Here is a 25,681-nt window from a genome sequence, read left to right on the forward strand (position 1 = left end):
CTCAGTGCAGTGAGAGCTGAGGCTTTAGTGAAGGGCAGTATCCCTGTGGAATCACTTCAGTGAGCTGCTCCTCAGCCTGGATTTTGCAGCTTGTTCCCCTGGTACACAGAAGCCCAAGTCCAGTTAGAAATGAGACCAGGTTCCAAATTTCATGGGCAGGAGCAAGGGATTAAATTTATTTGGTTTTTTTTTGTTTGGTTTTTTTTTGTTTGTTTGGTTTTTTTTGTTTGTTTGTTTGGGTTTTTTTTTGTTTTTTTTTTCCTGTTTTAGGCTTACAAAGTTTGGTCCCACTGGTAACACTTACCTCTGTTGTTTTGGTTGAAAGTTGTTCTCTAGTTTCTTATGTTGTTAAAATGTATTAATTTTCATGCTTGAAAGAAGTACAATATAGTGGTTTGTCTCACTTTTAGGGTCAAACTGGACCTACATTTGACTGTATCAACATGGCCTGTAGCTGAACTGATAGGTCCCTGCAGGAGTTAATGAGTCTAGAAAATTACATTCTGCATCAACATTTTTTACTGTTCTTTGTACCCTTTTGTCAATCCAACATGTGAAATGAAAGGCAATTTTTCCTGCTCAAAATGTGATAAGAAACACAGATGTTTCTTTCACCTTGTGACTAAAACTTCAAAAAAAAGCGGAATGCTTTGAAAAGCCTAATTTGTTTCTTTTTAAACTTTAATTGCTTAATTTGCCTCTTCATTCATTGCATTTTGTCTTCAATTTAGGTGTGGATTTCTCACCTCACTTTAATTTCTACTGCTGTTCAATGAGTATTATGCTTTTTGCATGTGTGGCAAATTGTCTTTAAAACATATCAGACACTTGTGTATTAGATGATGGGTTTTCGAAAGGAGAATTCTGACTGATCCGGGATTGTTTTCATTCTGTAATTGATTTTAGATATGTGTTTTACCCAGAGTAATTGCCTTGATGTATACTAGGAGGAAAATTTTAGTCTCACAGTTGAATCCTCCCAGACCTTCCCACTGGACTATTTACAGATGATGAAGGAAGATATGATCATTTTCCTACTAGCTGTCTTTTTAGTCTGTTATAATTTAGCTAGTCCCATGAGTTAAATTCATTTACATTCTGGTGTGTTGGCCAGAACAGCAATTCATCACATGGGTTGTAGTGAGCATGGCCAATATTCCATTCCTGTTTCTCTCTCATGGTAGCTTAAACTTCTGTCAGCATGCAGGGCAAGAACAGAAATGAGGTTTTGCACCTTGTCAAAGTCCCAAAATATACATTTGATAGTGTTTTGAAGGAAATCTACATCTGGGAAGCAGCTGTGAAATAACAAGCAGGGGTATTGTCCTGCAAATATGTCTGTGACTCTTCTGCTTTAATGTTCATTTGAATGCTCTGGAGGGAAAGACAGTATTCCATGATATCCCAGGAGACAAAGAATTTTCTCTGTAATATGCAACAGGTGAGCTGGAAGTATTGTTCCTGAATTGTTTTGAAAATTATATAGATACAGACTAAGAACATCACTGAGAGCACCTTTTTGTTTTGCGTTTGGGTTGTCATGTGCACAGCTAGTGGCTTTTAATCCAGCCCTTACTGTTTAGTTTGGAAGTGCTGAACAAAAATTTCTTTACCAGGAATTCTGAATAAAAGTGTTACCATATGGTGGATTTCTGTATGATGGTTTTGGAGTTTCTGCTCCTCAGAACCTTCCTGTTTCTGTTTGTAGTGTTAGAAGTTACTCTTTTTTTGTAGCTTGTCTTCCTTTGTTTTCTTTCACAACTAATCCACCTGTAATATCTTATTCCAAATGGATTTGACAGTTGGGAATCAGGCCTGGACTTGGCATTTCCAAAGAGCTTCATGTGCTCTAATTCAAGAAGAGATTTTGGGTGATCTGAGAAAACATATCACAGCCTATATTCCTGTCATTGATCACTTTGATGATCACTTGAATAGTGTTTACTGTGTTACACCACTTAGAAATACATATATGAAGAGCTTGAGGCCTATGGCAAATCTATCAGCATTATATATTATATATAATTATATATTTATTATATATATTTATATATTTATATTTATGCATTTTATGTATATATACACACCCACACATGTGTGCAAATGCCAGAAGTGGTTGAATTCCAAAGGAGTAATAAGGTGATTGTTCTCTTTGCAGTTGTTTGTCCTCCAGGCAGTTATTTCCAGAACAATGAATGCATTCCCTGCCCTCTTGGCTACTATCAGTATCAGACAGGACATTCCTTCTGTATCAAGTGTCCTGTGGGCAAAACTACCAACTCCTATGGGGCAATCACTGCTGATCACTGTAAGTTGAACTCATTTTTTTACATATCCTTTATTTTCTGGCTTCAAATATCGAATGATTTCTTTTTATTCATCTCTAAGTTTTTTTTTTTTAAATTAATCCTCCCTCTGGGGGTTTTTGGATGGATATGATCCCTTCTGCATACATTCAAAAGCATTTTACAAAGTACAAATTGTCTGGTTTTTTGACCAAAAATGCATGAGAAACAAGTGGTCAGTCTCATCCAGGATGTTGTGGTTCCTCCAGACATGTTCATTGTCATCTGGAATGATATCTGGGTGTTCAGTATCAGTAAGAAACTTCTTTTGAATTGATTGTCATTTCCATGAACACTAAAAGAGTCTTGTTTTGTGCAGTTCTTTCCCCTTCAAATACAAACACTTCTCACAAAGCAACTATTGAAATGTTCACTAATGCTGGTGAATTCAGCTTAAATTATGTTTTTTTTCATGCCGTTTTATACAGAAAACCAGTTATTAGGTACAAATTGTTTTGTCTACAGAATTATATAAAATAAGATATAAATAAGAGTAACAAAATTGGGCTTCTTGGGAAGTGTCATTGAGTATATGGTCTACTTTGTTCTCTTTTAACCTATTTGTTCTCTTAGATGGGATAAACCTCTCATTTTTATTGTAATGTACCCCAACAACAATTAGCTTTTGCCTACGGTTGTCATTCTTCTTTTCCATGTGTGTTCCCAGGGTAGGTATTGGATTTGTGTCCTTAAGAGTTTTCTCCTTAGGGTTTAGAAATTTCCATTTGCAATTTTTTTACTAAACCTGTTCTCTGCCTGGTTTCCACTTTATATTTGTGCTGCTCCTCAATGCCAGCCCTCTCCAAAAGGCCAGGCTACACACTACCTTCCTCCTTTCTTTCAGTCCTGCTGTCTCCTTGCAGAGTCTGAAGAGTTTTTCTGAATTTATTGGTGTGATAGCTCTTCTTGTTGCTCACAACATTCCACAGATCCACTGCAGAAGTCACTGAACAAACCTGGATGAAAGTACAGCTCATTCTCCTCACTTTGCTTTACAGTACTGGAAATACAGCAAACAGAGATTTGACGCATGACAGAGAATCCGAAAAAATGTTTGAAACACAAATTGAAGTAGCAACAAAGCAGTGAGACTACCATGCCTTAGAGTGTGCAAATACTGTGCAAATCTTTGCTTAATTTTCAGTGAAGTCTCTGCTGTGCTCAGGAGACTTTTGTCCCACAGCTCTGAAACCTTGTCCTACTGCATTGGCAGGACCAGTGGCTGCACAGGAGGTTCCCTCTGAACATCAGGAAATGGGTTTTGCTGTGAGGACAACCAAGGAGGCTGTGGAGTCCTTGGAGATGGGTGAAAGCCATCTGGACAGGGTCCTGCACAGCCAGCTCTTGGTGGCCCTGCCTGAGCAGGGGGCTCTGACATTACAACCTCCAGCCTCAGAGCTCTGTGAAACCCAGTGTCAACATTATCAAAGAGTCTTTTTTCCTTCCCCTGCTCCTTTTCACCAGGTGTCACCCCCTGCCAGAGCAGAGAGCAGGGCCTGCAGTGTGATGAAGATGGCCAGTACAGACCTTCCCAGCTGGACCCTGCCACCAAGAAATCCCTCTGTGTGGACAGCTCTGGGGCAGCCCTGGGCTGGACTGAAACAGAGGATCTCCTGACAGATGAGCAGTGCTTGGGTAAGTGGCAGAAGGATATTTTGGATATGCTTTGACCCCTCAGAGGTGAAGCTTCCTCATGAAGAGCACTCCAAAGTTTATAGGGATTCACTATCCCATAGTTATTCACTTTCTCATACTTGTGGCCTCTGTCTTAAGCCACATTCCTCCTTCGTTTTGCATTTCTTGATTACAAATACAAATTGTGTTTTCACAATTTGGGAAGTTGACTGGGGAAGTTTTTTCTGGTAAGGGAAGAGAGAGAAGCAGGTTTCCTGCACTCTCAGATGGCTGCCAGCTTTTGATGTGTGTTGACCTTGTGCTTTCTGCTTGAAAACCCAAAAGAATAATGAGAGCGCTAATGAGAAGAAGCAGAATTATTAATTTCTTTGTAAAATTATCCCTCAGCTGTGTATTCATGGGAAATAGAATATTTTCAGCAATGACCTCACAGCCATAACATAGCATCACCCTCTGGGCCCCTGCTGTAAGGTATCTGACTTGGGGAACCCATCCTAGCAGGCTGGAAGAGGTTACTTCTGCCTGAATACAGCTGCAAAATGCTGGTTTTCAAGGATGAAAAACTTGAAAAAACAAAGAAAGTAATCTATCAAACAGTCCCCAGACTGCCTGCAGTAAGGTCTAATTACACCTCTCAGCCTCAAAGCTCTTGCTTTTTCCCAGAAGTTTTTAAATGCTCATCATATGGTTGGTATTGAATTTAATGGAATATTCTGTTTAGAAACTGATGTGATGGTGTGCTTTGAATTAGACAATGTCTTATGACAAGTGTGATCAGTGGAAGGAGTGTGAAAAGTAAAATCCTCAGTTGTGAAGAGGTTGCAAAACTATCTTCAGTTAAAATAACTTTTTTTTCCTCTGAGCATACTTGGAGACTGATCACAGTTATGAACACGAGGTGAAAGCCTCTGTTGCTCTCAGTCATGGGGTTGGGATGTTTCTCTGCAGAGACAACTCAAGATCTTAATTCTCCTGTTAGCATGAGCCTTTCTGCTTGGGCATTTCTGACTCTCTGCAGGATGGAGCAGTTGTAGATATTTGTGCTTCGTTTTGTGCGTCATACTAGAAGATGTCACTAAGTCAAATATTTTTGACTGTTGAAAATTCACCTATGACTGTTTATAAACACAGTGACAATGTACTATGGAATCACAGAATGGCTTGGGTTGTGAGGGATCTTAAAGATCCTCTACTTCCAAGCCCCTGCCATGGGCAGGGTGAGCTGTGCTCTCTCAAATGTGCTGGTGTGTGATGGTGTTCACAGGGGTCCCAGGACGAGGGAAGAGATGAGAATCTTGACTCCATGTTTCAGAAGGCTGATTTATTATTTTATGATATATCTTATATTAAAAGAAAATTATATATCAAAACTACACTAAAAGAATAGAAGAAAGAATTTCATCAGAAGGCTAGCAAAGAATAGAAAGGAATGATTATGAAATCTTGTGACTGACCAGAGAGTCCCAGACAGATGGACAGTGATTGGCCATTAATTGAAAACAACCACATGAGACCAACCAAAGATGCACCTGTTGCATTCCACAGCAGCAGATAATTATTGTTTGCATTTTGTTTCTGAGGCCTCTCAGCTTCTCAGGAGAAAAATCCTAGCAAAAGGATTTTTCATAAAATATGCCTATGTCACTGGTGCATCAACCTGTGGGCAGACTGTGCCCAATCCCATGGTAACACAGGTAGCAGCAGCCTCAGAAGGGTGGTGGTGGCACTGTGTGTCCTCTCACCAGCCTGTAACCCTCTGCAGGGCACAGACAGGACCAAAACCTCTAGAGCCTGGAGCCTCACCCCATTTAGTGACCTTTGGGGTTTGCATCTCTAGACCCCATGAGCTTTTCCCAGTGTGTGAACAGTGCTGCTTGTCAGACTCCTCACACACGGGCAGGTCCAGTGCAGAGGGAGCAGATGAAAGGGTTTGGTCAGTAAAGTGACAGATGTGAAAAGTGGAATGGAGGAGTAATAAAGCAGCATGTAGGACATACTGGACTGGATATAGCCTTGGGGCTGAAGTCAGTGGATGTGTTGGGGAGTTTTCTCTTTTCACAAACAGAACGGGACTGCTGGAATACACTCCTTGAGCTTTTATTGCAGCAGCAGCCTCATTACATGGTTGAGACAATAGAAAGATGACAAAAGCTCACTTACTGCTAGCAACAGCTAAAGATTTCTTTGTTACAGAGCATTCTAAAAACTTTCTAGCCAATAGCATATTGCTAAAGCTTACAGACAGTTGTTTTAGCCAGTCGCTAGAAGCACATGTACACCTTCTTCACACAATGCTTGCTTGTCTGCTTTCTGTTAACAATACACAATATTTCATTATTAAGCTTAAAACCTTCTACTGTCTTGCTAAGCATATTTTTCTGCAGTCTTAAGGTGTCTCTTAGCCAAGCCAAAAACTCAAGCTATTGTTTCATGTCTTGCTTGCTGCGCTATTTTATGTAACTTTTTCTACTTTCAGACTTTGCAGCTGCAGCTAGTTCTAATTTCTCTGTTCTGTCTGTTTCTAGGGCCTGCTTTTCCGAGCTTTCTGAAAATCTTCTTACCTTTACTATTTCTCACAGTTGAGATCAGGCTGTTGTGTTTCTGGGTTTCCTGTCTAACCAAGTGCTGCTGGAGCTGGCTCTTGTTTCTGTGACTGATTTAGAGAAAGTTTGTTCCCTCTTTGACTCAATAGTTGGTTCAATGCCATGAACAAGTAATGAGAGATGGCAGGTCTGCTGCTGCAACAGAAGCCTCACTGGAAAGTAAAATCTCAGCCCACTCCTGGCTAACTGGTTTTTAAAACATCTTGTGACACTTTTTATTTCAAAGCAGAAATTCTATCCTCACACCAGCTGTCTCCTGCATTATCTGTGAGGCTATGGTACATAATTTAATGAGCAAGCTCTTTACCCACAGAATTCTTCAAGTTTAGTTTCTGCCTAAAGTCTTTATCTGTTTGCAGCATGGGAACTGATAATACTACTTGGTTGGGGTTTTTGTTGTCTTTTTTTTAGTGCTCAGAAAATTTGAAAGAGTTCCTGCCTCCAACCTGATTTATGGATCAGAAGAAGCTCAAATTCTCCAGTCTCAGTCATATGGGGGAGACCTGCAAAGTACATATTTTCAGTGCATTTCAGGTGAGAAAACAGAAAAGCTGTAGAGGCAACACTAATAATTGTGGAAAATAATAATATTTTCATGTGAGTTTATCTTTAAGTTTCTGGATGAAATATATGTTCTGCAGTTTGTCACCAATTCACTGCAAGATATTTACAACTTTTGGTGACCTTGGTTCAGGGAAGAGATTGATGTTTCAGAAAGAAGTCTTCTGACTTTACATACTACTTCAGACAAGTCATCTGACTTTAAAGCCAGTTGATGTAGTTTGCAATATGAATCAGAACTGAGATTTAAACCAGGAAACATTCATCAGACTGTTCAGATGAGCAGATAAAAGAAGAATTAGGTGTTCAGAACATATGAAAAGTCAGCTTTTATCTCTTCACAAATTACTTGATTGGCACATAAAATAGGAATAATCATCGTTGCTTACATCAGAAGGGCATTATAAGGATTCAGAGATATTCCTCTGGAAGTCTTGCAGTTTATATACTGTATTGCATCTGGTGTAAGTTGGTTCAGAATCACCTAGAACCCAGAGGAACCACCACACTGCTTTCAGGGTGCTTTCAGTCAGTCTCACCTTGTGTCTCCTAAAGCTCAGGCTGTGAAAGGAGGCAGAAAGTAAAAGCTCTCTGTAGTAACAGAGATGTCCAAAATTCTGAAAAATCAGTGGCTTTGTGTCACATGCCACAGTTTAGTTGGAGCAATCACCTCTCATTCTGAGAATTGAATATGTGAAGCCTTTTATTACTAGAATGATTTTCCTGCACAAGCTCATCCTGACTCTATACTGTAAGATTTCTTGCACCTTCCCCTGAAAACTGAGATCTTCAAAAGCAAGACACTGAACTGAGCCTGAGAACAAACCTGGGGAGGAAATTATGCCCCTTTGCCAACCAGTCTGGTTCCATCTCTCTCATAGCTGTATTTTCTTTATAAGTTATTTAAATAAATGGCAGCACAACTACAAAATATTACTGCTGAAGTTCTCATTGAGGGGTGAGGGTTAATCTATCCCTGTAAGGTCAGATAGCTCAGCTTGCATTTCAGCTGATGTTTTGATCTAAGTTGGTTGATTTTGTACTAAAGATTTGGAAAGTGTTTCACCTGGGCTAGGATTAGAGCTGTAGTAGTAAGTTAATGGTGAATGTGTAAGGGCAGAAGGATCTTCCCCTAAATCTGGAGGGGATGGCTCTTTCTCCCTTAAAGTAGCCAGGAGGGTGCTGCAGGGGCAACCAGCATGATTGAAGAATTTGAAATTTGATGTTTCCCTCCTTCCTATAACTCTGATATTTGTCACAACCTCCTTGCCATGGAGTTACTGTATCAGGCAGATGTGATGTTCTGGCAAAGTGGTTCGTGAGAGTCCTGCCTCAGACAAAATTATCCAGCAGACTTTAAATATTTGGGTGTGTGGTCAGGCCTGTCTCAGCTGTTTATATCATCAGGTGCTGAACAACTTCTGCATTAATTTAATTCAGTTTAAAATCTTTAGGTCTCTACTAAAATAGTTGAGTACTAAAGTTCATTTGGCTAATTAAATTCGTATCTGATAGACATAAGGAAATCTTCATAAGTAGCAGTAAGCAGTTGAAGTTGTAGCAACCATTTTGCATGTGAAGTGCTTGGAAAGCTAAAATTTCCTTCCTGTTTTTCAGGCTGTGAGAGGGAAAATGCCTGTGGCTTTGCAACTGTAGCTCCTGCTGGTACTGAAGTGCTCTGTGAGTTATACAGTGCTGCTGAAGCCAACTTCAACTGCACCACCTCTGGATTGGTAAGAATGATCATATTTAAAAATATATGTTTGTCACAGTGCTGTGTGTTCAATGTAAGTAGACAAGATCACAGAGAAAGGCAGGCTGTCCCCTGACCCCTTGGATATTGCTCTTCCCCAGGGCAGTGATAAATCCCTGCAAGGTGGTAAAGAAGCTACACCCAGATGTTTCCAAAAATGACATCTGAATACCTCAGTGTTTGAAGCATCACACAGCACTGTTGTCCCTAAATCATGCTGAGCACCTGCAGATAGGATATCAGGTTGGTTTAAAAAGAGGGTTAATCTGGATAGTCCAAACTAGAAGTAGCCAGGTTGGTAATCAGGCCACCTGAAACAATTCTACTTTCTGAGTCACTTCCTCTAACCCAGGGTTTGAACTGTGTGCTGTTTATCACTGTGCTGTTTTCCTATTCACTATTTTAAACAGCAATGTGGCATTGAGGAGCTGAGATCTCAGTTTGATAATGTAAAAATTGTCTGTATGAGAAAGAATAAAAAATGTCCACATGGAGTTGTGCTGTGATAACCTTTGTGTTCCTCATCTCTCCCCATTAGTTTCTTAATAAAGCAAATGTATTTTAGGAGAGGAAATCCATTAGGTTGTATTTATTTTGCTTGCCTGTTTTCTGTCTCAGGTGCAAGGTGTCCTGGGGAACCCTTCTGCCACTAGCATCAGTGGCCTCAGCTGCTTGCTGCATGTCAGGAACCCAGAGGGAGAAGCACTGATGGCCTTTTTGAAGAGAGGTACCACATGTGAATCCCTCACCTAAATCTGACTCTGTGTCCAAGCTTGTAGTTACTTCTGTAGAGGATCAGGACTAAATTTGGGAGCATCTTTGTTTAAGAAGACACAATACTTTAAAGAGCTCAACATTTAGTGACAGTCCTGAAGCTTCAACAATTCTTTCTTTGATATCTTGTTCCCTAAAAATTAGGAATAATTTTGTAAGCCGTTTTGATGATTTTTGCCAGCAACTAGTCCCATAAAAACTCAAAATCTATACAATGTATTTTAGTTATGACTTCTCTTAACTAATCAGTTTGTTATTGGAATACATAAGGCATTATTAATGATCTGCCTGTACATAATTTAATTTCACTTTACTTTTGATTGTGAATTGTTCTAGTAATACGCCAGCGAAGAAGTAAATTGCTCTTCAAGAATCCCAAAACATTTCAGCTGAACTACTGAATGCATGAGAAAAACTTTATTTATTTATTTATTTATTTATTTATGGCCTGAGTGTGGCTGATAGCACCATATTCATTGTATGTCCATCTTTGATTGTCATGCCAAACTGGGAGCACGATAACCAGATGCTGCAGGGTCTGAGACAAAACTCGCTGATCTTACCATATTCGTTGTACTTCTATCCAAACCAATGAATCACTATTTATTAATATTAATAAAAATAGAAGTGCTGTAGAATTCCCCTGAGCTAGTTGTGACTGATATAATCTTTTAAATACCAGATCTATTCTAGTTTTCTAGATCCAAAATTCTATGAATCATGTACCCTCCTAGTTAGCAGAAGTCTTAATTGCAGATGCAGTTATGCTGGACAAATGACACATTTTAAATGAGATAAATATGTTTAATTTTGATCTGGGAGTTACTAACAGTGTAACTGAGTGCTTGAAGGTGGAATATTACCAACCTTACTGCATAGATCAGTTTAGGAGCTCTTTGCTGGCAGTGCATTGCACCCAGCTATTCAAGAATAATGGCACCACATCATTTGATGATCTTATCTTGCTTCCGAAACTCAAAATCCAGAAAAAGACTTTTAAAACTGAGTTTTGATCATAAAACTTTCAACCAGCTCCAGTCTGCAGGCAATTTCAACAACATGCCTTGAGCTCCCCTTGAGCTCCTTTCCCTTTGTATCTCCCCAGGACAGGAATTCAGCTCCTCTGGACTGAAGGCCTTTGAGAGGACTGGCTTCCAGAACGTTCTGTCGGGCGTGTACCGCTCCCTGGTGCTCCCAGCAGCCGGCACATCCCAGACTGATGCTCAGCTGCTCTGCAGGCAGGAGTGCAGCCAAGACTCCTGCTGTGATGGGTTCATCCTGAGCCAGCTCCTGCTGGATGCAGGTACTGCCTGCCTGCCCAGGAAAGCAACGCTAAATGAGTAGGAGTCATTGTTGGACACAGTACACCCACCTTTGCACCATACCTGTCTCTACATCACTGACTTTTCCTTGGTGTTGGGAAGGTTTGAATAATGTCCAAGACCTGAGGTAGCAACCTGCTCTTGGAACAAAAATGGGCATTTTGAAGGAAAAAGCCTGACAGAGTTCCAGCAGTGTTTGGGCAATGCTCTTGGGAGCATGGCGGGACTCTGCAGGGCCAGGAATTGGACTCAGGGATCCTTGTGGGTCTCGTCCAACTCAGCCTGTTGTCTGTGTGTGTGACATCTCCATCTGGATGAGACAAATTGTTCTGAAAACACCTCTCTCCGTACATAGACAGCTTGGTTACCAGAAGTTGGTGCCTTTCAGCTGATGCAGGAACTAAGAAGGTGCCTCCATTCAGAGTTCTTGTGCAAATCAGCTTCCTTTTAAGAGCAGGAAAAAAAGGATGCCAGACAGAATTATGTTCTAATATTGCACACAGAAATGCTAAAATCTCCCAGGTCTGGACGTCTGTCTAGGAGAGAAAGTGGTAGTGGGATGGATGGAGTCTGGCAGAGGTGGGACTTTGGCACAACCAGATTTTTGCCAACAAGTTCAAGCACTTTATGCCAGTGCTTACTTTCTGTAGTTTAGTTTCAAGCTCACATAGTGTTGACTTTCCTCCTGGAGATGCATTTCCTGTAGGAAATGTGAAGTTTTAAATGACATGCCTCAAGTATTTAAAGACAGGTTCTATCAACAGCCAGGAGTTGGACTTGATGATTCTTGTGGGTCTCTTCCAACTTAGGATATTCTATGATTTTGTGAAATCCAGGCATGTGCTAGTGGCTGATATGTGACAAGCACTTCACCAGTTTGGAGTGGAAATTGATCCTAGATTTAATAAAATCTGTGAAAATCTGTCACAAATTATCTGTGAAAGTTTTCAAGAAAATATTTCTAGAAAATTATTCTCTGTTTTGACATGTGTTTTTTTTAATTTTTTTAAATCACAATATTCTAGATGATCTTGTAAAGTCCATTTCTCTATACATTTACGATCAAATTTTGGGTTCTCTCTACTAGTGAGTGTAGAAGGTGAATATCTCTTTGTTGGAGGTGACTATTTGGATCAGTTCTACAGGTAAATGCTTTACTTGGACTGGCATTTTGCTTAAAAAGAAAGAAAAAAGAAGGAAAATGTAGCATATTAAATATCTCATGTACCCAGTCCATAAAAACAAACTGGAGAGGGCATTGTAAAACCTTAGAAATGCCTGAGCTGTGACACCAAGTGCAAAGCAAGAGCTGAGTATTGTCTAGAAGTTATGGTAATTTTTGATGCCAGAACATGTGGCTTTAAACACTCTAGTCCCCAACTCACATCACAGTGCTGGGGAGACTCAGGCCTGAGATGGCTGACATCAGGCACCAGTTCAGGAAACCACTGCAGTAAGAATATCTAAGTGGTTTTTCTTTGGTTCAGAACCTGAGATTTTAAGACCATCAAAGGATTGGATGTGTCTCTGTGGTGCTGCTATGAAGTGCTGAGAACATTGTTGGGTATTATCAGATAACAGTAATGTTTTATTAGGTGATAATAGTATGTGCCTGAAATCCCTAAAAAACAGGCTATAAATGTTTAGTTTGGGTATGAGTAGCTAACCTTAGCACTCAGATTTGGACATATGAATCTAATTTGCTTATTTAAGTTTTTGGGGTTTTTTTTTGGTATTAATACTGAAGGGTATCTCTCTCAGTGACACAGGCTCATTTGAAACTTAGAGAAAGTTCTGGGGGCTTGGGTAGGTGCAAAGCCTTGGTGCAGTGATGCAGCTGTGTCTTTTCCTGCCCCAGGTACCATTCTGTGCAGTTTGCTGAGCTCCCCAGATGTGCTGATCTGCAATTCCAAAGGATGGAGTCCAACACCAACCTCAGCCATGGGGGAGGTGTGTAAAGGTGTGAGCTATGATGAGAAGGAGAAGAGGTTTTCCTTCACCCTGGGAGGACAAGTGTTCAGTGGAAGTAAGTGGATTACCTCAATTTACATCAATTCTCCTTAATTGTTATTTAGACACTGTCTTATTCACCAGCTTGCCCTTGTTCTCCAATGCTTTTTTCAAGTAAATCCATATCACAAGAGAATAAGAATTCTCTGGCTGGATGTATTGCTAGGAAGACGGACCTCTCACATTTTGCCACAGGAATATTAATGAAAGTTGAGACTGTGTTTAATATGTCACTCTGTAATACTTGCAGCATTTAATTCAGGCAGATCCAAGCCAATTATCTGAAAGAAAAGTAAAGTCTGGAGCAAAGATAAAAAGGGAGATGTTCATACCTACATGGTAAAAGCAATGATAAGAAATTGAGTGAAGTTTGGCGCCCTGGACCCAGACTATCCCCATGACACCTGGGACCTTCTTCCTTAGACTTTTATATTTTAATAAGGTGATGCATAGTTCAGTGATGTGTTTTCTGTGCAATTTCTGAGGATTGAAAAAACATGGTTAATTTAAACAGCTGTTCTAACAAATTTTTTTTTCTTTATTAGCTTCTCAGTTGATGGGAGAGGCAGAAAGAAATTTCACTACCTTTCAGGAACTTTACCTGTGGAGAGGTAAGTCATCTCACAGAATTTCTCACAAGAACTTATGATAAACTGTAGGGTGTGGCAGAAGTCAGTTTTATAATGGAAATGTCATTGTCACTTTATTTAATGCTATCCGAATTAGGACACAAGTCAGGAGCCTATTTTGGCAGGGATGTGTAATCTGTAGTAATTATTCTACTGCCAGTTTAATGAAATTTGGGTAAATTCTTGTGTCTGAGAACATAATTTATGATTTTTAATACCCCTGAATATGGTATCATGAAGACACCTGCCTTTGCCCCATCAGCCTCCAAGTACCATAATAATTTGGCACTTTATGCCTAATTACATGGGTTCTGTTTATTAGCAGAATAATTGTATATTTTTATTTCTGAATCTCACCATGTACATGGCAGGAATTGCACAAATGATTTGTAATAATGTTTTATACGTGCACAAAGCTTTCAGAGGGCTGATGCTGAATACAGAGCAACTGTGGATGTGGCATTTACTTTTTTCATCCAAACAATGCATTTTGGTTTAGGTGTTCCCCAGAGCTATACAGAGATGGTTTTACTCAGTCTTGATTCAACATTTGGAGGAACTACCAAAGGAATTTTCCTCGGTGGTGCACTTTATATATTTGTTCAATTTTGGGAGCTGAGGATTATTTTGTCTTGTGAAAGAAGATAAAGGGAATTACTCTGCTCTTGATTCCTGTTTCATTCCAGACTCTGATATGGCCACCCAGATGAAAACCTCTCTGTGTGAGGCTGCTGCTTTGGAGACAAAGGATGATCTGGTGTTATCAGGTATTAGCGCAATAGCAGACAGAGCAGGCAAAAGAAGAGAGCAGGGACAGGATGCAGAATTTAACTAGAAAATATCATACATTGTTATGTATATGTTCATTATGGTATAGGTAATGTAAATTCCAGAGGATTTCCCTGAAGCAGAATGTCTGATACAGGTTTTGAGAAAGATGTTCAACATGTAGGCCTGGCTTTATGATTCTTACCTTGCCAGGACAGGCTGGAAATTAAAATGTTAAAATGTTCAATGTGAGACCTGTTCTTTCAGACTTGCTGAGTTGAAGAGGTGCAGGAAATATTATTTGACTGAGAAAAAAATTTCACATAAGCCCAGGAATGAAATCCTTGGCCTGGATACCTTGGCATCTTTACTGCTACTGACAGTATGATTGTAAATACAGGGCATAGAGAAACCCAGGATGAAATGCAGTCACAAGTGTTTCTTCCATGCATGATGACAGTGAGGGACCTGTGAGCTTCTCTTAGCTCCTTTGTTATTTCAGGTTTTGCTCTTTGTTATATGAAGTCATGTATAGGTCCAAAATAATTTGTAGGAAGTTACTGGAGTTCACTGGGGCCTTCAGCACCCTAATCCTAAGAGAAACTGAGTAGTGGAGTTTGCTGAAAGCACCTTGATTAATTTTTAATGAATTAGAATCTTTGCTGAGGAGTCTTGAAGAATGTCTGAGCGCATGATTTAATATGCGCAAAATCCTAAAAGAAAGTGAATTGCTTATGGTATTTGAAAGGAAAGTAAACTAAACTAAATAAATGCCCATTTACCTAGCAGAACTCCTATACAGTTAGGGGTATTTTAAAGTCTAGACTTAAAAAGAGAGACAAAAAAATGCACTTACTATGGTGGTTGAAATTATCTTGCATTTGCCTGCCAAGGCATGAGTGCAGCCCTCAGGGTTCTCCATTTACCTTGCTGGGGCTGATGATATCATTAAAACCTGCAGTTATGCAAGGAATGCAGTTTTTACCTCCATCCTTAAATCTTAGTCTTGGCACCAGCTTCAAGAGAAACTGAAGGTTGAAGTTACGACCTGAGAGGTAACAGGAATTATAGGTTACCTTTTTTAGGAAGTCATGAATGCATCTGGGAAAATGTCTACAGAGCTGTTATCACTTGATAATCATTTGTAAAACACAGAGTAACATATCTTTTCTAGTTTCTGATAGAAAAGTCAAGGCTACAGTGCATTTTCAGCATATCAGTAGGTGCTTCAGCACTTCAACAGCAATCATCAGCATGTCTTCACTTCTTGTTTTCATTATTGTCTGAGTATTTCACTGCATGTAAGGTTAATACAAAGTCTCACAATGTTGGAACTGGGGATGAGATCTGCTGATGATATTTGATAAATAAGAAAGTGTTTATGAAGCAATTTTTAAGAGATCAGTGAAGAGTGTCCATTTCTTTTAATACTGGACCCTTATTTAAGGGGATGAATTTGGGAACAAGAAAATAGCAGTGATTGATTGTTTCAGAGGGAGCTCAGGAGATATAAATCACTGCATACATGTCTAAAGGTCACAGGCAGGTGACAGAAATGAGTTATTTAATGTGATCTGTGGGAGCATAAATTCAGAGAATTGAGCTTAAATGACTGAAATAGGTATTAAGCTTGTCAAGAAAACTTTTAAGACTGAGAGGTGTAAAAGACTCTCAAGGGAATATAAGGAAACTGCTCTATTTTGAATTAACAAAACATAAATTAAGGAATTCCAAACATCCTTTGAATCCTCATACTTACATCCTCTGAATCCTCATACTTCACTGTTAGGATATTGTATCACATGACACAGTAGAGCAAACCCTCTAATTTCTAGGAGCAGGAATTTTCATCTGGTTTTTGGGTGTTGGAAATAGTCTGGCAGTGCTATTTTTTACAGTGCAGCTCAGTGAGGAGGCACTGACTACAGGAGAGGCACTGTGGGTGGACCATTCTGTTATTAAAAGCAGGCTTTGGTGTATTCTAGCCCTACAAAATGATTGCAGCTGTTTTACTGAGAAATGCAGAATTTTATACATAAATAAATTTAATTCATTCCAGATCATAGTTAATTTTTTTTGTGGAATTCTTTGTTTGTTTGTATCTCAGATTCCACAAAGGATCTTTTCTACCTAATGGACATCAACCAGATACAAAGTGACCAGAACTACTCCCTCCCTTACCAGCAGTATTGGGTCTTCAGGCAGAAATACTCAGCTGAGGAAGCTCTGCTGTGGTGTCTCACACGTAAGGCGTCATGGAGACTGTTATTCTGTAGGGGATAATAACTAACTAAAATCTTTTAACAGGTGTTATAATAATGATGAGTCGAAACTTCAGACTTTGAGATTTTTTTTTTTTTTGTAGACAACTCCTAAAATTTTCATGGGAATTGCCCATAATTCACCACCAGGGTGCCCCTGTCATGGGCAAGAGGAGTCAAAGGTATAGCTTGGTCAATTCCCTGCTGTTCTTGAAGTGTACCACTCCAAATAGGGAGGTGAAGTAGTGGTAAAAGAAGGTAAAATGCAGATAATTGGGGTTAGTGATAAATTGCATTTTAATGTAGTAAATGGAGAAGAGTTTCTAGTTCTACCAGGAAGTCAAAACTAAGAGTATGAAGCAGTGCACAAACATCACTGTAAGAGGTCAAAAAATTAAAATTGTTTAAAATTAAGCATTGACACACATGTTTACAGGAGCCATTGCCATAGTAATTAAGAAATGGGTTTGACAGCTTTGGTTCTTTTCTGAAGGTGTGCTCCTACCCTGGGACAAACTTCAGAACAAATTGCTGTGGGCAAATGTCTTGAATAGTTGATTCTAGGAAAGTTATGTTTAATTTTGTGTGATGCTTGAATGCTTCAGAAATATTTTTTGTAAAAACTTATTAAGACATTGTAGACATTATTGTCCTTTTTTATTTGTTAGAGACCATGGCTGATGCAGAGTTCTCTTATGATTATACAATTTGTATGTCTGATTTACTAAAAAAGAAAGACATCTATATGAATTAAAATATTAGGGAGAGACCAATGCACTGGAGTAATGCTTGTCACAGCTGGGGAATTTGTCTTCCCAATTAGCTGTGCTGGAGCTCCTTTACTCTGCTCTCCAGGCAAACCTGCTCTTCAGTGCCACTGGGGCCAGAATGTGTCCCTCTTTCTCTTGCACTTTAAATTAATTAAATTAATTAATTTGCAGATTAGTAGGATAATATTGAAATTCTCCCTTTTAGTTGTTTGCTCACGGATAGCTTTGCTCTGAAAACATGAAGGGGAGCAGAGAGGGAAAGGAACCCTCGTGTGTGTAACTGTTCATGACTTTGCTTCCCAGGTTGTGCCCAAGAGGAAGAGTTCTGTCGAATAGCAGATCTGCAGAGTGCCACAGACAAATACTTTGTGTGTACCCTCTATCCAGAGGCACAGATTTGTGACAGCAGCATCAACCAAATACCAGGAAACTGTGCAACTGTGCTACCCTGGCAACCACAGACACTGTACCATAAAATAGGCAAGTTTTGGTATTTGGATGTATAATGTCTGCTCTAACCCTGGGAATGCAAGCCAGTGTTTGGGCTCTTGGTTTTGAGATAAAAAGTCTGCATGTATAAATGAGTCTTGGGATGTGATGGTGCAAGGAAGGTTGGGCTGTCTGGGATATAGTTTTTCATTTTCAGCTCAGAATGGAAAGATATCAACCATGAATTTCACTCTGTCCACCTCAGCCATTCCCAAGTCAGAGAGGCCAAGTGGATCTCAAATTTGTATATCAGCTTTAGCCCTTTTTTATAAAATGTCTGAAATAGGAATGTCATTCAATCTACCATTAAATTTCTATGGTAATTTACCATAGAATTAAATTCTATGGTAAAGCCAAATAATGCAAAAATTGAAAGCACTGGGTGTAGTTTTTATATTGCTTTAAGTATTTTTTGGCAAATGCAGAGCTATAGATGTGAATTTTAACCTTTGCTCTTTGGGTGCTTGGGAAGTTCAATGTTTTTCTCATAGGACACATGAAAGGAATCTGGACAAACAAGGATGTTTTCACTGTACAGGAACATGTAATTTTGCTGTGGCAAATGTAAAGGTCCACTGAACTGAGCCATTCAATCATGTCATTTTGGGGAACTCAAAGGGCAGCATGGGCTGAATAATGCATGAGCACACTGGAGTCTTCCAGTCTGGAGCTGTATCCCAGTTTAAGGCCTTGTGGAATAAGTAGCATCAATACAGGTCTCAGAAACAAAAGGCCTGGCTGACAGTCTTTCCTTGGTGATGTAATTTGCTAAGCTTTCAGAGCCTTCACCTGGTGAATTTTTATTCATCTTCAGGCTTAACAATTAGAATTTTCTGTGATAGCATGAAACTATCTTTTAATCAACCAGAGCTCTGCATAAAAGCACAGACTGGACCCCTACCATTTGATTACTTGGCCAGTATTTGTATATGACAAAGTGATAACAAAACTGATTATTCCAATTTTGTTTTTCTTTTTTCCTTTTAGTGACTCTTAAAAGTTCTGTGAAGAGCTTCTACACACGTGTACCATTCCAGAAAGTAACAGAAATCTCAGTGAGGAATAAGACTGACATGAGCAGAAAAGCTGTTTCAGATGGGTAGGACATGAAAGTTCCTTTGTTCTCCTTGGAATTTTAACCATGTCTGGAATTCCAAGGCTGTGTTATGCAGATACAGGAAATCAGATGTATTGATTGAAGAATTGCTTTGTTTGAGAGTATTTAATGAAGAAAAGAGAACATATGGTTTAAAGGAGATTTATAATTGAGTTATAAAAAATAATCTATATGATTATTAATTATAAACTTGAAAATTCTTACTTATAATGCTACTAATTACCAGTTGGCCTGTTAAATCCCTTACCAATGATACACCAAATCAATTTAGGCTGATATTTTTAGGGCAGATCTCAAAATAATCATCTAAATTAATAGATGAAGTCTGATAAGTATACTAATCAAACATAATTTCATCTACATATGGAAAATGTATGGAAGTGTGTGTGTATGCTTGTTCTTCAGCCTTATTGTGAAAGGTTCTTAGTGTCTAATGACAGCTTGGATAATGTTTTTCCTTTCCCAGGTTTTTTGAGTGTGAGCGTTGGTGTGATGCTGACCCCTGTTGCACAGGATTTGGCTTTTTTAATGACTCCCAGCTGACAGGTATTTCCCCCCTATTTTTGTTTCTAAAATAACTTCTGTCTTTCTTCATTATTCAGATTTTACCCTTCCTTTGCTCTGAAGTGCCCTTAAAAAGCCCTTTCAGATCTCATGCACCTCTCTTCAACACCTTTGTGGGTAACCGTAACCATTTCTAGGAGTTCAGCCCAATGACACATTCCACATTTCAGAAATTATTAAGAAAACTTCATGAGAATGAGTCCTTAACAGACTGCAATTCCAACAGCATAAAAAGTCAAACTGATAAAACTCCATTTTTTTCTCATTCATCAAACTCTCTTCAAAAGTGTTGCTTGATTTCTTTTAGTGATTTTCCCCCTTTTGTTGTTTCATTTTTTAAAGCCTAAAGGACTCTGAAACCTAAATATTACTGAAATTAGGTGCATGCAAGCACACAATGTCTGTGGATATACTGAAGCAGTTTAGCCTTTTGGCTTGCTTGGTTCTCTGATCTCCTCTGCTCCCAAATTTTAGTCTTTTGCTTGAGGAAGAAAGTCTTCACCTAGTGTTTGAAATTGGATACCACCCAGCTCAAAGTCAATGAAATGGATTTTAATATGTTATTACAAATTCCGATTTAGGCCACTGCAATATGTAACTTTGTTTTTGGTGGAGTCATGTGCTAATCAGCTCTCCCTGAGGTCATTAAATGGGCTGATTTTATAATGCATTTTTGAATTTGAAACACTTCAGAAATACATATTTTTAATTCCTTTTTTTGTTGAGCAGACAAACTTTTCACTTGGTCAACAGTGGGCGGCTTATAAAATTAATCCAGTGTGTTTTACATAAGAATTAATGTGGAAATAAAAAATAGTTGATAGTTTTCATGCCTCCTTATGATCATATGAAATTTGAAGTCTTAACTGAATATGACTTTGAGTTTCTTTAAGTACTTAAATAAATAAAATACTTAAATAAATAAAAAATTTTAAGGTGCCCAACATGCAAAATAGACCCATTTTTAATTTATCTGATTAATGTTTAATATCTATGACATTTCAGACATTCAGTCTTGGCACTCATATAGTCAAGAGAACTTTCAGTAGTGATTTTAACATGAGCTGAAATCTTCAATGAAACTGTGTTTCAAACCCTCCATATTTTTCAGGTACAAAATTTTTTACACTAGGACTTTGAAAGAATTTTTATTTTGATTTAAGTAGGGGACATGTTCAACATACATGCAGATTTTTAATTACATTAACATGAAAGGGCTCCTTGTTCAGAGTTGTGACCTTTTCTCAGTGAAATTCTCTGTGATTTGGATTATAATGGATTTTAATGCTGGTACTCACCTTCTCTCACAATTAATTCAATGGGATTTTTCAGCACTAGTTTCAATCACTTGCCTCATTTCAGGTATTTCCTTCCTTTGATTTCTAAATCAGTTGAATTTCACTTAACATTCAGTGAAGCCATGCTTTGTTCTTTTTCTTCACAACACTATCTAGAAAAGGAAAATTTTCCTCCTTATTTCTATAACCACGTGCATCCTTGGCAGGTGGGAAGATCGTGTGTGTGACTCTGAACAGCCTTGGAATCCAGACCTGTGCTGAGGAAACAAGAAGTGCTTGGCACATTTCAAATTGCACTTCACCAGATGCTGAAGTCAAAATACACCCATTTGGCTGGTATCAAAAGCCTGGTAAGTGATTCAGGACATGTGACCTTTCTAATGGATTTCTGCACATTGAAGTTTATTATTTGGCTTCAGTGTGTAAAAATTCCAGCTTCCAGCTGAAGGACCCATTTTCAAGGACCAAAAGCAGACAAGGCAAATAAGTATGTGCAAAGGAAAGAAAGGTGCAATTTAATGTCCATTTTAATAGAAAAGGAAGAGCAATACAACAAAGATACATAATTTAATTTCTTATATTCTATCAGAAACTTGTGGCCAATGTTAGAATTCAAATATATTTTACCTCACTGTGCAGTCTTGGTCAGGAAATCAGTCTTTGTTTCTCACTCCTGGGCTTATGGTTTTACCATACATGAAGATGCATAACTTCAAAAGATTTGGATTTGCTACAGAATTGAAAATTCCCTTCTGATTGTTTTGGTAAAGAAAGGACCAAGACCAAATTCCAGAGTAGACCTGTGTTTTTCAAGCAGCAAGAAGCCATCAGGTGTTTTAACAGAAGAGCAGTTATAAGATGTTGTGTTGTTTTCTGGGGAGGAATCAAAATCATTCCTAGTGAAGATGGATTTTATTTTCTGTGGAGAAACAGAAGCTTCATTGCTTTGTTGAAAAATGTTAAATGGGTTTCCTGTTTGTCACACTCCTTTTGGGCAGGTCTAGTTCTACTTTCTTAAGCTCTGATTTCACATGACTGAAATAATAAGGACAACAATTGCCCACCTGAGTTTGTCTCCCTTTATGGGAGGACAGCCTGTTTCTTGGTCACACAGACACAACTCCAGAGCTGAGAGCCCCCATCGGCCCCCATGGGGGCAGGTCTGGTGATGTTGACAGAATCAGGGAAAATTTTTGAATAAGGAATGCTTTTTCTGCTTTTATACTGGCTTTTACCCTTAGTTCTTGCAGAGAAGGCCTGATAGCTGAGAGGAGAGGAGAGCACAAAGCATGGATATATATTGTCCAGGGAATGGGATAGAAAGATAATTCAGTTAAAGCTGTGTAGAGATGGATCAGATATTGTGGCAATACATTATATTTTACAGTGTTGATAAATAAAACCTTCTTTCACACTCTAAGTGTCTGAAATGTGAAATCAGTGTTGAGCTTTTTAAGCCTTGCCCTGTCCCTATGCCCACAGAACCATCCATGTCCTCTTGTGGGGCAGCCTTTGTTAAAGGGTAGTGACAGCATGGAAGCATTTTGGAAGCTGGGAAGGGATGGGCTGAGGGTCTGGCACTGAGAGGAAGGGAACAACACCCTGATAAAGCAATGGCAGCATCCTGATGGCAGGTGGGGTTGAGATGCAGACAGGGGTAAAAGTGAAACAAAGAAAGGTGGAGCAAAGAAGGACAGCAGAGGTTTGGATACACTTCCATTTCTTGGAATTGTTATCCCCTTGTTGGCAAAGAACCAACAAAAGATAAAGGCTGTTTCTCATGTGCCAGACAGAGGGATGATGAAGAGGAGCCCTGGTGTATGCAAAGTAGGGAATGTTAAGAGAGACAGTGACATTTCCTTATGCATTGAGGGAGCTGCAGATGTGTTTCCACCATAACACCCAGCAGGGCACAGATGTTTATGCAAATGGAGATATTTACAGACAAAAATTTGTATCAGTTCTGCTGGTGTGTTGAAGGTCTGAGAACCAGGAAAATGAACAAAAAGTTCTGAGGCTAAAAAGGAAAATGAGTAAAATCTGAAGAAGTGATTTACTGTAGGTAGTGGGATATTAGCGTGATGCAGGGTCTGTGGCTGTATTCCACAGTTTGGTTTGAGGAAGGCACTTCTGTCTCTGTGTTTTGTAACAGGCTAAGTTGATGTGTGACCTGTTTCCTGCACAGTTCTGCTCATGAGCTATTTGATTTTGTATAGTCAGAGCTGCAGCTCAGTCAAAAAGGAACATAGAATAGCATTTCAAAGACTTTTTGGATAAGACTTTTCCCAATCCTTCACTGCTGTGAATGGGAAAACCTCTGAGTTTTTAGAAACATTTATCAGTTACATGGATGGGAAATACATACTGGAAGAAGTTAACAGAAAATCTGATCTGTCTTCATTTTCTGTAGGGATGGTCATTTATTATGTCTTAGTGGAGAATTTGTAACTGGTTTGACTAGCCCAAGTGTTCTACAAAACATGAATGCACAGGGAAAGCTTCATTATTATTATTTGTCGTTACAAAATATTTATGGGAAGTATTAGCAAATGAGAAGTTTTTTGTATGGAAAGGAATACGAGGTTTTGTGTATGATGAATCCTTTCTTGAGCTTCAATTTGGAAAGTGTTGTGCTGGAAACTGCCTTGTTTCTAATTCATATTTCTGAGAAATTCCAGTTCACTGGAAGCAGAGAGAATCTCTCTTCTGGTGCAGAAACCTGAATACAGAAAGAGGCATAGAAAAAAGCACAGAAGTACTGAAATGAGTTGTTCATAACTTCATCTCAAAAAGCTTTTGTAGAAATGTTTATAAATATAGAAATCTAGGGAAGTCTGGTTCCATGTACAAGCTCAAAAGTATTACATAGCAAAGCAGCCTTGCATCCTTACTCTTGGTGTTTGTGGGGAGAAGATGCAGCATCCAGATCTGAGAGGTAATGCTGGAAATATTGAGTATCAATTGCATTTAAAACCTTCAAGTATTATTGTTTTCAATATTTATTTATTATTTATATTGTTTTCTGCTTTTAGCTGACTTGAAGAGCACCATTCCCAACCTGTGTCCATCTGTTAATTTACCTTTCAGGCCAGAAAGTGGTAAGTGTATTTATGCATTGAACAAAAACAAAACCAAACATCTCCCCCCACCCTCCCTCACCAAAAAAAAAAAAAAAAAAAGAGCAGTAAAAATCTCCCCATCCTCTATTTTGTTCATGTTGCTGAAAAATCACACTATAATGAAAGTGTTCCCCATGAGGTCACTCATTTAGATGTTTACTCATTTTCATGAATTGTGTACCATTTAAAAGAAAGACCTGTCATGTCCACAATGCTGACCTAATTTCTCACACTCACCTGCCACATGAGACAAAATATTTGGCAGGATTGATGAAAAAATTTATTTATGAGTGTGGATGCCACTTCACGTTCCAGATAAAATAAATCTTGTGGCACTCACATGTGTTATTTTAAAAGTGGGTGGATCTTCTTAGTAAATGAAACTTAGCTGTTCTCTTTCAGGGCTTTGTGTCTACTGACCCCTAAAAATCTATGCAAATTGTCAGCAGCTACAGGCTTCCCTGAAGTGTCCTTTCCAGAAATACACTGCATAGCTGCAAAATGCTGTGTCTAACAGAAAGGAAGAGAATGGACTTATCTAATACTTGATAGCTTATTAGAAAACTCAATTTAACCCTCCAGTTATACTGAAATTGAGAAGTCATTTCCATCTCTGCCTTTGATTTTCTGTTTGGTCTGAACAAATATTAATCTGATTGAATCTTTCTTTAAACCTTATGTAGATGAGCATGCAGGAGACTTGATATTTGCAAAGAATTTTCAATACTCAGTTCAGAATTTATATGATCTGTCTTTTCATCATATTCATAACCACCAGTCATGATCAAGTTTGGTCTATTTTTTAGTAGAATTTGTGCTTTTAAAATGATCATTTTAATGCAATAGAAGGAAAACTCCTATCTTTGTAGGTAAGCAGAAATAATTTTTGTGTGAAACACTTTGAGGAGGTGGTGGGGAAGGCCTGGTGTGTAGGTTGGGCAATTCAACTCCTTTGCCAAGGATGTTGAATGTTTTTCCCCTGGGATTTGGAAGACAACTTTACTGAAGCTTTCTTCTTCCCAGAGTGAAGTTTCGTAGTAATTTTGTCTTTTTCCTTTTGTGTTTTTCTTGCTTGCTTAAATCTAGGAAAACAGTGGCCTAAGCAGCACTTAAGAAAATCAGGGAATTGGGTCTTTCTGCTGTTTGCTTTTGACTCTAAGGCTGCCCAAAACAGCAGCCCCAGCAAGTGAGGTGTTCATCCTTTGTAACAACCCTGATCTATCACATCCATTTCCAGGCTATCGTTCCGAATGCAGAGCAGCTATGGGTGTCACTGATTTGCAGAGATCTGGTTAAGCAGCCCAAGCCAGCAGACCTTCCCACAAGGATGCAGGATTCTGGGTTAGAGTGGTTGTCCTGGGGACTGACAGTGATTAGGAGAAATCACTTAATTACAGAGCACAACAAGGCTGGAAGTAAAATTAAAACCGATTTCCTGGACACTTTGGGGCTCTGACCCCACTGGAGCAACACATTCAAAATGCACCTGGACACCATCTGTCCTTGTTCTGCCTCATTTTGATAGTAAAAGTACCAGACTGCTTATTTTGGTCAGGTTATTAACTGGGCTGTGTTGTCAGAGGTTTTAAAAATTTTTCAAAGACATTGTTTCCAAGCACTTTATGATTGTATGTTATATTAATATGTGCTATAGAAGACTAAT

At 38.9% G+C, this 25,681-nt stretch overlaps 1 protein-coding gene across 1 annotated transcript in view; it reads left to right on the forward strand.

The window, feature by feature from the left end:
• Positions 1-25,681, forward strand: part of TG (thyroglobulin) — a 151,776-nt gene that overhangs the window by 38,514 nt on the left and 87,581 nt on the right. The window contains exons 22-36 of the mRNA XM_030964721.1: positions 2,159-2,308; positions 3,810-3,980; positions 6,995-7,117; positions 8,762-8,877; positions 9,516-9,624; positions 10,777-10,974; positions 12,852-13,019; positions 13,549-13,614; positions 14,319-14,399; positions 16,508-16,645; positions 17,735-17,911; positions 18,908-19,019; positions 19,504-19,583; positions 21,106-21,249; positions 23,932-23,997. Of these exons, the coding sequence (XP_030820581.1) occupies positions 2,159-2,308; positions 3,810-3,980; positions 6,995-7,117; positions 8,762-8,877; positions 9,516-9,624; positions 10,777-10,974; positions 12,852-13,019; positions 13,549-13,614; positions 14,319-14,399; positions 16,508-16,645; positions 17,735-17,911; positions 18,908-19,019; positions 19,504-19,583; positions 21,106-21,249; positions 23,932-23,997 (1,899 nt within the window). The remainder of the gene's footprint in view (positions 1-2,158; positions 2,309-3,809; positions 3,981-6,994; positions 7,118-8,761; positions 8,878-9,515; positions 9,625-10,776; positions 10,975-12,851; positions 13,020-13,548; positions 13,615-14,318; positions 14,400-16,507; positions 16,646-17,734; positions 17,912-18,907; positions 19,020-19,503; positions 19,584-21,105; positions 21,250-23,931; positions 23,998-25,681) is intronic.

Source organism: Camarhynchus parvulus, chromosome 2 (genome assembly GCF_901933205.1).
Source record: "Camarhynchus parvulus chromosome 2, STF_HiC, whole genome shotgun sequence".
Taxonomy (NCBI): domain Eukaryota; kingdom Metazoa; phylum Chordata; class Aves; order Passeriformes; family Thraupidae; genus Camarhynchus; species Camarhynchus parvulus.